At 47.9% G+C, this 12285-nt stretch overlaps 1 protein-coding gene across 1 annotated transcript in view; it reads right to left on the bottom strand.

Moving 5' to 3' along the window:
- Positions 1–11334, bottom strand: part of Map3k5 (mitogen-activated protein kinase kinase kinase 5) — a 195453-nt gene extending 184119 nt beyond the window's left edge. The window contains exon 1 of the mRNA XM_021174435.2: positions 10373–11334. Coding sequence (XP_021030094.1) covers positions 10373–10853 — 481 coding nt within the window. The 5' untranslated portion in view covers positions 10854–11334. The remainder of the gene's footprint in view (positions 1–10372) is intronic.
- Positions 11335–12285: the final 951 nt, after the last annotated feature.

Genomic DNA, 12285 nt, shown 5'->3' with positions numbered 1-12285 from the left:
GTTAAGGGCATTCCAGACAAAACATGGCAAATCATACAGTGGGGTTACTGGCAGGGATATAGACATAATAACATAGAGGATAGATATCTGCCCAGCTCTAGTGCTGATAAAGGCATATTATAAATTAAAGGTCGGGAACTGAATACATCACAGGAGGGGTAGAACCCCTTAATTCAGATTAGATATACTCTGTAACAGCCATTGGTGAACAGCTGTGGTCTCCCAGCATAGTAATGAAGCTGTTTTCTCAGCTCTACAGGCACTATCCTGACCCACACTTGGTGGGTGTCTGGCCACAGAGCCCTTACCTCTTACTATGTCATTAAAACCCTGGGGACTGAGATCTTGCTATTCAAATGGTACCATGATTCCAACCATGAAGACCTGGAGCCTATTCCACAGCACAGTGTTCTAGAGCCTTTTCAGGGCAGGAACAGCTTCAGCCAGCAGGGTCAGCAGACAGAAGGAAGCAACAGTTGCTTTAAGTCAGTTGGAGCTCCTGCAAGACAGGCTTAGGGATGCAGAGACTGACGAACCATCAGTCCAGGCAACTGTTAAAGACATGCTGTGGGCAAGAGCAAGTAGTGGATCCTTTCACTGGAGGGCTGGGCCTTGTGGTATATCATCTGGGAGTTAATTATCCAGTTTGAAAGGCGAATGTTCCTTATATTGTCCATCTGTTGATTTGGTTATTAGGCAATGTCAATGTGTAATGTGCACACCTGACAGAAATGCAAATGTTTCCTCTCTATAGAGATACATATGAATATCTTTGGTATAGATTGATTTCTATCTTATAGAAAAAAGACTCCAATATTTATACCTACAGACCTGTCTTACACAGGAGTAGCCAGTATTTCATCTATTGCCAAATTCATTTCTACTTTTCTGGTTATATGTGTAGCAATATCTCCTATAATTTCTCATTGATCATTTATGTACATATTATATTTGGTTTTCCTATTAAATAGTATGTTAGTTGGTCAGGAGTGGTGACTCTAGAGACTGAGACGTGAAGACTACAGAAAGACAGAAAGACAAGAAGGACCCAGCCAGTGGAGCCATCAGCAAACCCAGGTACCAAGGAGAGACTTTAGAAAGAAAGAAAGAAAGAAAGAAAGAAAGAAAGAAAGAAAGAAAGAAAAGAGAAGAGAAGAGAAGAGAAGAGAAGAGAAGAGAAGAGAAGAGAAGAGAAGAGAAGAAGAGAAAAGAAGAGAAGAGAAAGAGAGAAAGAAAGGAGACTTATCTGTGGCCTCTACACCCAGGTGAGTGCACACATGCACACATACACACATTCTTAAACGAGTTAACTAAATACTTCACATATTTGTGTAGGTTTGTGGCTTTACAAATTTGGAAGTATTAGTTTACAATAGAACAAAGGAGCACTTTCCAGGAAGAAAGGGTTTTCCCAGGAAGGGAAACCGACAAAGGAGAAAGGAGATTTTAGTCTTCTCCAGAATGGCTCCAAGAGAAATGGCCCAACTCTATCCAGATGTTTAACAGCTGTGGTCTTTAGGCAGAGGCTGCATGCCTGTCTGAATGTCTGCTGCACCTTTCCAATGCTCTTTTTATTACTGAGATGGTCTGAGTTACGTTTTAAGATTATTTGTTTATTTTGGAGGTACTGGGGACCAATCCTAGGGCCATGGCAGATGGAGGCTCTACTATTGAAGCAGATGACCAGCCCCAAGGTTGTTTCTTGCTGTTACTGTTGTTTCTAGTTAGTTGGGTAGAGGGGAATGTGGAATACAGGGAATTCTTGGCTTCTTCCACACCAGTTGTTCCCATGGAAACAGACACATAAACCTTTTTATTCCCAAAGACGTATGCCTTCTATTTCAAAGCTCTTCATGTATCTACTGTCTCAGGCAAGTACTCAGCCTATCAGAACTGAACTACTAGGCATGTGCTATCTATCACATTAGGGGTAGGCAAATCAGACTCAGAAAAGTGGGAACAGGCTGTGGTCCTTGCCTGCCTCTGTGCATCTTTCCACAAAAAGGCCTCTTCAGTCGTTCTATCATAACCTGTGATCCATTTGACTCCTTGACTCAGAATCTGAGTCAAGACTTCCCTGGAACAAAGCATGAGTCCAAGCAACTGGCAATCAGCCTTCGTTTCCTTTGATGGTGTTGATAGAAAAATGTCACCTGGTGTCAGTAAGAAGTCACTGAAATGTGTTACCAAGAAGAGACCAGAGGGAAGTGTCACTGCCACGACCCACCCTCACAGTGGCTTCCATCATGGACTAAGATGTCAGACCTGTGTTTTAAATGTTGGTCACCTCAGAGGACACCTGCAGTACTTTGGCATGCTGTACATAGACCAACTGTGACAGTGGGGAAACAACCTGGGTGATTTAAAAGTTGGAAAGATTTGATTCCTATTTGGCAGCTTGATTAATACTAATGTAGTAAATCTCCAACTTGGATTCTGAGCTGGCCATGTGACACCATCTGTGTACCAGTGTGACCAAGACACACAGAAATGCCAAGGTGGGGGTGGGGGTGTGTGAAAGCAGCAGCCATGAGAAACAAGAATGGTTCTGCTGGGCCTGGCTCTGCTGGGCCTGACTCTCTAGGCTCTGGCTCTCTGGGGTCCTGGATCTCCTGGTCCTGGCTCTTCTAGCTCTAAACTATACTTTTCACAATAAACAAGTTAGAAAGCTTGAATATGACACCAAGAGGCATTTGAGCTGGGTATAGTGATGCATACTGATAATTCCAACACTGAGCTGAGACAGGAGGATTGCCAGGGTGAGAAGGGTTACAAAGGGAGAGCCTTCTCAAACAGCAAAGCTGTGTTTTTAACTGCGCACACGTCAGTGTGCATGTGTGCATGTTGGGGAAGGTGCACATGTGGCTATACATGTGGAGGGCCAAGGTTAAGGGCTATCTGTTTTCTATCACTATCTTTCAGTTCTGAAATAGGGTCTCTCACTAAACCTAAAAGTTTACTGGCTTGGATAGACTGGCTGGCCAATGAGTTGCAGGGATCTATTTTCTCCCACAAAGTCACCCTCTGGCACTGGAGTTACAGGAGTCAGCTACCACACCTGGCTCTAACCTCCCCTCCCCCACCCTCCCTTTCCCTTCCCTTCTCTTTCCGTTCCCTCCCTTCCCCCCTCCTTCCTTCTTGCCTTCCTTTCCGTGATGTGGGTTCTCAATCTCTGGCCCCAGCCAGGCCCTTGTGCTTGCACATTAGACACGTTACGCAAACTGAGTCATCTCCCAGGCTCCAGTGTAATCGAGATTCTTAAATGAGGAAGAGTTTTCTGGCTTGGGAAATCCTTGGTTTCATATAGTTTGTGGTCAGTGAGCCGATGGACAGGCATTCCCTGATACTTACTAGGGTGGCTCTCCCGAGTGTCTGCTGAGCAAGAAGTTGACAGGTATGAAGGAGGCTAAGGGTGCTGGAAAGTACTGAGTGGTTACGGACATTTTCAGACTCGCTGTGTAAAGGGGCCCAACTGTCTGAATGAATGGCTCATGTACCCAGGGCAATAGCTTTCCTTATTATTGACTCCCCACTGTAAGAGAAGACATTTGCTTGGAAGGGCTACGTCCTGACACCCTGAGTCTCAGGGGCCTGCCCTGCTATGTAGGAGGCGGTCTTTATATTCTCACTCTCAATTACCTCTTGTCTCCCCTAACACAACCACCACAATGTAGCTTGGGCTCTGTCTCTTAGCTTTTATGCTTTTTCTTTAAGTCAATATAAAAAATGAACGGGGAGAGGAAGAAGAGACTGGAGGGGAAGGAGGAAAGTCTTAGAATCCCTGGCCAAGAAAGAAGTCACCTGTAGTTCTGCTGTTTTGGACCAGTGTTTGAAGAGACAGGCTAGATGAAGCACTAAGACTGCACAGAGCTCTGTGGAAAGACTTGCACATTCCTTTATGCTTGTCAATATCCCACTGCACCACAAAGAAACTATGAACCAACTGAGCCCAAACAAGAACTAAACAGGGTTCAAACCAGGCCTCTGGAACAGGAAGCAGGGCCTAGTCCCTGTGGCTACCACAGAGGAACTGACCTGTGTCGGCAAACTCCCAGGAAACTGTCACCAGCCAAGACCTCTGGTGAGGAAAGACAGTGCTGTGCTTCACACATGGGTCTCACCTAGAGAGGGAACCAGCCCCGGCTATCAGATGACAATGTCTCAAGCAGGCCAAGCCAGCCACGGTTAGGAAAGGAACCACAATCATAGGAACAGGAAGCAAGGCCAGTCGTGACGATCTGGGCTTGGCTATTTTGGGTAAGAAATGGGAGCTCTGAAAAGGAAATCTATTTTTTTATACTGAGAACTTTTCTTTTTAGATTCCTCTCCCCCACACTACTTTTTTTTTTTCTTTTTTCTTTTTTTTTTCCCCTTGCAGGGTTTCTATTAAATTTTGTTTAGGAAAATCGTACTTCATCTCGGCTAGCCAGTTAGCCAAGAAAGCAGGAGGGAGCACTGTGCTCTGTGTTTCAATGGGGCAGCAACAGCTGACCCAAGGTAAGTCAGTGCATGAAGAAAGCACACGTGGGTGAACACTGGGGCTAGTCTCTTTTTAAAGTCTAACTAGACAGAAGTGGGTAAGCCAGTTGCTGGGTTGCAGTGAACGTACAAGGTTCTTCTTTTGAAAGTTGTACTGAGGTGTATCTCTCTTGAAAAGTAAAGTGACTGAAAAGCACAGAGGCCACAGACAGCTCAGGCCAGAAGTTGAGAATGCTAACTGCTACACTGATCAGCAAAACAAAGCTTTCACTCAGCCATGGTATTATGGGAAAATGAATAATACTGACTTTTTCTATATAGTTACTATATGCAAAGACCTACCCTTTATTCTCTTTTATTTCCTCCACTCCCCCGCCCCTTCTGTCTTGGGCATGCTCTTATATATATAGTGCAGGCTGATTCCAAAATGGTCATATAACCGAGCATGACCTTGAACTCCTATTCCCCCTGCCTCCACCTCTGTGTTAAGACACGGCTTGGACACACTTAAAGAGTTTTCTTCTTGTTGTCCTCCTCTTGTGTGGTTGCTGGTGCTGCTGACTGCAGTGCTGGACACTGAACTCGGGTCCTTCCAAATGCTAGGCCTGTGTTCTGGCTTTGAGTTATGCGTCCCAGTCTCTACCTAAACTGTGTTGGTGTTTACCTGTGCTTATACATGTAGAGCACAGAGGTCCACATCAGGAGCCTTCCTTTATGGGGTCCCTCACTGACGCTGAGCAAGCCATTTTAGCAAGACCGGGTAGCCAGGGAGCACCTGCAACACTCCGGTCTCCAACACTAGGATAACAGATTCCCTTTCCATTCTCAGCTCCCACGTGGACTCTGAGGATCTGAACTCAGGTCCTTGTGTTTCTGAAGCATGAACTTTACCCAGTGAGCCACTCTGCCCATTCCTTACAACTTGATCTTTTAGTATAAAAACATCTTTCCTTTTTAAGAACATTGTATTGTTTCTCTTTCTTTCTCTATGCTGTAATACCCTCAGTTAGAGAAATAAAGTGTTAGCAAATACATTTCCATTTCATGTCTCTTGAGTTTTTTTTGTTTTGTTTTGTTTTAAAAACTGGTTCGTGGGAACAACCTGCTCGTTAGGAATACACACTTCATCGCTTCATTCTCTCCCTGAAAGCAAATGACCTCCTTACAAAATCTGGGCTGGACTGGAAAACAGAAGTGCAGAAGTCAGCAGTGAGACTTTCAAGAACTCAGTGGAGGGTAGACAGGTAAAGGGTCATGTTTCATTTTACCAAACAAAACTGGAAGTCCTAAGAAGGGATGGGGGGGTGGGAGGGTGGAGGCAAACGAGGCAAAGCCGTGGTAGGTCAGATGCCACCCTGGCACAGCAGCATACAGGGCACTCTCAGCACGAACTCTACTCCACAGACGGCACAATGCGGATGAAAACTTCAACTAGCACACGCTTCCTTCCGGCTGCCCGCTATTGCTGTGGCATGAAAGACCGAGTAAAAGATTGCAATCTGTAGTGAGTCAGCCTAAGAGGAAGGCCCCAGAGATGCAATAATGGCTCAGGGCAGGGAAAGGGGAAGTGGGTAGTCCATCTAATCCAGAGCCCACCAAGAGGAGGTGGCTTTGAGCCGAGCAAGGTCACTAAGCCTTACATCAGCAGGGAGTTGACAGCAATGAGTAGGCTAAAGGAGAAAGCTGGAAGAAATGAAAGTATTTTGATTTCTTGCTGGCTTCTCCTCTTTCTTTCCTTGCACCCTCTCTTGGCCCCTACAGCTAATCCAAGTTGATGCTCCTCCTACCAATGCCCAAGATGCAACCAAAATCTGCATTAGAGCAAAAGTCACTGATGTGCACTGAAAAGTGTATCCAACCCCCAGTAAGAGATCAGCAGCATTTCCTGTATGCTTACAGGAGTGAATGGGTTCTGCACACGTGGGCTATCAAGGCTTCCTAGAGGCGACCTCCAGGATCTGCTACCTGGAACAGCTGGTTCTGTGGGAAGGTGTGAAGTTAATCTTAAATCACACATTAACCTAAGTGAATACACAGAATTATAGTCCGGCGTTTTCATATGCAAAGTACAGAGATAATGAAGGTCATTCCAGCAATGCATCACAAAGCTAGGGCCTATTAAGTATTTGTAAGAGCTGGAAATGTTCGCTTGTCAATCCCCTGTGCTACATAAATGGATGACTGTAAACCCAGGACTCAGGAGGTAGAGGCCAGAGGACTGGACCTTCAAGGATCCTCCACTGCACAGTAACTTCAAACTCTGAACATTTACAGTCTGTCCACAAAGGCAACACCTTGTATTACTGACACCTGTGGCCTTTACAGAATTTTACTGCCTACCATACAAGGAGCTTGGAGCAGGTGTGTGGTTTGGCTTGCTATCTGCCACCTCTGAGCGACACTCTCTTATATGTAAAGCCATAACTACCTTTAGGACACATAAATGTTTTTCATAGCAGCATTAATTAAGCATGAGTCAGCTTTACTTGACAGAATAGAATGGCAGACATAGTCAAGAAACAAGCCAGAATAAATAATAATAAAATCCATAATTCAGTGAACACTTTAACTCTGATGTATTCTTCAAAAAACATCAGTACAAAAAAATAGGGGAAGTTCTAACAATACCAGCACTCTTTTTTTCTGTTATTCGTTCTAAACTGGACTACTTGGGCTCTGTCCTTTTCCAAATGCAGTCGTTCAGGCTCTGATCTGCAGCTCGGTGACAAAGCTCCTTTCTGGTATGCACAAGGCCTCCAGGTGGGATTCCTGGCACCGGAGAAGAAATAACAGCTAAGCAAGACCCAGGTTGGGCTGCTCTTGCTTATTCTCTTATCTGGCTTCTTCTATTTCCTTTAAAAAGCTACCCTAAGTGCTGGAAAGCTCGGGCTTCTGGGCGACCGACCATCACAGGCTTTATAACAGTCAAGTCAAAGGTTCCCACCCCCGACCCCCCAATTCTGATCTCCTCAGGACCAAGGACAGGCAGGCCATAAAGGAGCAGTTATGAATCTCTATGAAGTATGAGTCACTTGCAGTCATAATACTGAGATTTTAAAGAACAGATCTCTCCAACCATCTACTCCTCTAAAAGTCTGTCTTAATTGATTCACTCAGTATTACAGAAGAGACTGGACTGGAATCCAGACCCCAAAGCCCTTGTTACGATATTCATGCTTTCGAGATTTCACAAATCCATATAGGATTCAGGGGAATCTCCGACATGCAATTCAGTTCTCTCTCCACTCCTACCCTGGTGAACTTTCCAGATAAAGAAACTCTACTGCAAGGCACAGAAGGCCTTTCTCGTGAGCATATAGCCCAGTTCATAACTGGACACCCGGTTTCTCCAGGAGGAGTCATGCCCTTCCAAGTGCCCAGCAAGGACTCAATCTCCAGATGAGGTAGGGCAGAAGAGGCCGGCATGTTCCAGGGCCCCGCAGTTAATATGCTTAGCCAGCCTGCAAGCTACCAACATCTATTAGTACAGTTTGCGTATCCACAGTTATACTCTCTTGCTTGCTTGATTTGGTTTTTGTTTCTGAAAAAGAGAGTCTTATTGTATGGCTCAGTGTGGCCTTTGACTCACTGAGGAGTCCAGACTGACCTTCAACTATCAACGGTACAATCATCTCTTTAAAGACTGTTTACAGCAGTTCTCACAGCTGAGTTGGAAACCTGTGTCAAAAACCTGAAAAACGTCAAGAGTCTAGAATACTTAACTATCTGGCCTCTGACAGAATGTAAAACAGTTGGCCAGCTTTTGAGCAACAGTTGACCAGCCATTGGTGGGAGGAGAGCAATTACTCTCTTAGAAATCAGGGGAAACCCCAAACTGGCCTACTCCCAAGCCCAATGTCTTCAGTTTAGAAAAACCAAGGGTTAGAGTGAACTGGCAACATCTTCGTTCCATCACAGCTTCACGCTGAGTAAGGTATCTTCTAGCTGGGCAGTGATTAGACTCAGGCCTTACTACATTGAAAGAACCAGTGGGTTGGGAGGGTGGCCACTAACAGGGGAGTCCCCAGAGCACATCCTCTCCACTGTCCCTACTGTACCTACAGGTCTCTGAAGATCCTGGCCAGCTCTTGAGCTCAGGATCTGAAAACTGAGTACTTCCCTTGATTCTAATAGCAAATGTGCTCTGCACAAAAGCAACCAGAGCCCCCACCCCCACCCCCCACTCCCATAAACTTTTAATGCCAGCACTGTGCAACGGCAAGCCACTGACTATGAGTCCCAGGGCCAGTCTCTCCTAATAAGTCAATAGTACTCTCGTCCTAGGCCTGGTCATAGGACTGAGTGAGACAGAGTTCACATGCCTGTTCTCCTCTTCCCTCTCCCCTTTTGCAGAGATGGTATTTGGAGACTAACAGAGGACAGCTTTGTTAGGAAACTTTCCTTCATATTAGCTGAGGGTTTAAGACATTTTTTTCTGGACTCCTAGGAAAAATAAGCCTACTCTATCATCGCAATAAAAATAAGCTCAAGTTCTTATTTGGCTTTTTTCCTCTCATATCATTTGGTTCTTTGAAGCGTCTTCCAAATTATAATCCAAAAATAAGAGTGCTATAATTTTTTAGAAAAGTTATGTTTATGTAATTTTTATAGCTAGCCACCCCAAGAACCAAGCTATAATATATTATATTCATGTTCAGTTATGAAGACACAGACTGTTTAAAAAATACCCAAACCAGAAAGTCTCAGTTTATTTAGTCTGGCTTCCTTAACATGAAGTTCTTCTTGTTCTTAAAATATTCAGCTTTGGCTGAATTCCAAAGCAGACATAAGCCTCCTTCAGGTGTTTTAAAGAGGCTGTAAGAGAATTAGATTGCAGTACAAAACCTTGTGATCGCAAATGGGAGAAGCTCACTGTGTTTGAAGACAAAAACCAGGTTCCCCACCACCACGATTATAAAAATTAGCAAGTCTATTTACTTGATCCCATTGGATTTCAGTAGCACACAACCATTCCTAACATTTGCTGACAGACGGCTGGCTAATTGCTTTAGTCATTAGAACTCTCTTAACAGTTTTTGAAATCTGAAATGGACTAAAAGGGAGACATTCCTCCTCCGGTGGATTACATTAACAATCACTTTAATAGTCAACCGAATCTGTCATTAAAATTGCATGGGAACTCTTTAAACCATGCCAAATTATAAACTCTTCCACTCACCGCAGTATCTCAGGTATTTAAAAAAAAAAAAACAAACAACAAAAACCCAAAACAAAACAAACAAAAAAAACCCCTGGTTCTTTGGGCAAGATTCTAACAAAGATCACACACATTTGGTGTATTTCACGGTGCTTTTACTCTAACATATAGTTATTTGACCGTTCAAAGTAGTAAGAGAATGGGAAATTGAAGCCACCAAAACTCGAAGGTGAAATGAGTGGGGGGAAGGTCAGACCGCACTTTGAAAACTCAAACGAAACCCTGCACGCAGCTGGCTGCTTAGCATAAGGGCATTTCTGTACTCCCAAGACTGCACAGGGAACAGAACATCACTTCAGTGGGCCACAGGTGTGTGTTTGCAAAAGCAAAACCTACCCATCCCCTAACTGAAGAGAAGTGATTGAAGCAATTATTCGCAGTGGTGGGAGGAAGTGTTTTTCCGAGCCTTGTACTTGGACCCAGGGTCTTCGCTGCCGGATAATGAATAAATCAGCGGAGGATCTCCCGCACAAATACAGTCTCTGGCACCAGCACACCCTCGACTAGGAGCAACCGGCCTGAATAGTCCTGCAACCACGCCGCTCTCAAGGTGAGGCGTGATGTAAATAGGAAGCTTGCTTCCCGCCCACGAAAAAACAAAACAAAACAAAAAATACTCCCCAACCAAGACAGCCAGGAGAAACCGGCTGGGCAAAGCAAGGAGCTGCCACTCACCTGCGTTGTAAAAACGGTCCAGCACGGCGGTTTCCCCGAAGTCCAGTTTCCCGAAATGCAGGGTCTCCAGGGTGGCGCCCACCGCCTCGCACGCCTCCCGCAGGCTCTGCAGGGCCTCGCTCTCGGCCACCACCAGCTGCCCCTGGCTCGCCTCATTGATCACATACGCCACGGTGGTACGCCGGCCGCCCCCGCTGCCAGAGTTGCCCCGGCCTCGGGTGGCGCTGCTCCCGGGGGCGGTGGTAGGGCAGCTGGTGCCAGGAGCCGCTGCGCTCTCCACGTTCCAGAAACTGCCCGGCGGTGGTGGCGGCGGCGGCGGCGGCACAAGCAAGGGCTGCAGGCTCGGCTCGCCCTCCGCCGCCGCCGCCGTCGCCGCTCCTCCTCCCCTCCGGCAGCTGCCGCCCTCCGGGATGGTGCAAAAGCCCACGGACGCAAAGGGCGGCACGGAGAAAGTGATGCCCTCGCCGGCTTCGGTGCCCATCTCTGCCTGCCGGGCTGCCACGGCGGCGACCCCGGAGTCCCCAGCCCAGACGCACCGTCTGGCTAGCCACAGCTCCGGGCTGCTCCGCGCGCGCCGGGCTAGGCAGCTGCCATCGCGCGCCGCGCCTTCACCGCCCCGCCGCCGCCTCCGCTCGGGCGCCCTGTCCCCCGGGGCCACGCCGCTGCCCGGCGGCGGCTCGCCCCTCCTCGGCGCCTCCGTGGCCACGCCGCTCGCCCGCTGCAGGGTGGAGAGTCCACGGGGTGGGGACGCCGGCCGCGGCGAGCGGGAAGGGACAGAGCTTCCTCCTCTTGGCGGGCGGACGAGTCGGCGGCCAACCTGCGCAGCCCGGCTCAAGGGCGCCGCGCTCGGGGAGCCGCGAGCTGTCGCTTGCCGAGCGCGGGCCGGGCGAGGGCGCCCTCTGGGTGCCGCGCTACCTGGAGAACACCTTACGCGCGGTGGGCGGGCTACCCCGAGCCGCGTCCCGGAACCTCCGTGGCCGCTCCCGAAAGGATCCGCCTCTCTGCTCCGCAACAGCTCCCTTGCACCGACTCCGTCTCCTCCTCCTCCTCCTCCTTCCTTCCTTCCCTTCCTCTTTCACCGGTTCGCCGCGCCCTCCGAGTCCCAGCGACCGTCTCGCAGCCGCCTGTCCTCTCGGCTACCCGCCTGTGGCCGCCCACTCGTTTCAGCACCGAGAGCCAGGGCCCGCCCCTGAGGAGGGCGCTGCTGGGAAGCTGCAGCCTGGACCGAACCCACTGCTCCCGGACCTCAGAGAACCGGGAAAGTGGGCTGAAACCCTGTTCGCGCTTCGCTGCGGGACGGCGCAAAAGAAGCGTCTCTAACCCGCACTGTCTGGGTCAGCCCGCCAGGCGTTTGCAGCGCTGGGCGCAGCCACCGCGCCTCGCTCGCTCTGGTCCGCTCGTGGGCAGCGCGTGGAGCTGGATGCACCGTGGCAACACGCGTGCCGAGAGGCGGGAGGATCCAACAAGCGCCCTACAGCCCAGGCCTCAAATGGAAAGTGGTTTATAAGTGACAGGGGCGCTAAATTTAGAAGTGGTCGGCTAAATTTATCGTGGCAGCCGCTGGTACTTTTCATTGTAAAATTTCCAGTTGCTTACGCTGTTATCATTAATGAGTAATTGATTGGCTCCATTGCTGGATGATTTAATATTCTCATATATCATCTTAAAGTCACCCCTCCCTCAAAATGCCAGATACCTAAGATAGAAAATGCACGGGAAAAATTATCATTGAGAGTTGAAAGAGAGAAGTTAACTTATTTCATTTTTAAAAACTGAGCCAGACACAAATGAAATGGGTTGATTGCTTTAGTGTAATCAAAAAGCTCCGGCTTATTTTGGGAAGCAAAACCAGATGTGTAAATTCCCAGAGAACTCTTCCAGAATGCTGTAGGTCATGTCAGGAAAGCCAAGGC

The sequence above is a fragment of the Mus caroli genome, chromosome 10, assembly GCF_900094665.2.
Source record: "Mus caroli chromosome 10, CAROLI_EIJ_v1.1, whole genome shotgun sequence".
Classification (NCBI taxonomy): Eukaryota; Metazoa; Chordata; class Mammalia; order Rodentia; family Muridae; genus Mus; species Mus caroli.
Note: the sequence above shows the minus strand (reverse complement) of the source record. Positions and strands in the feature narration are given on the sequence as shown.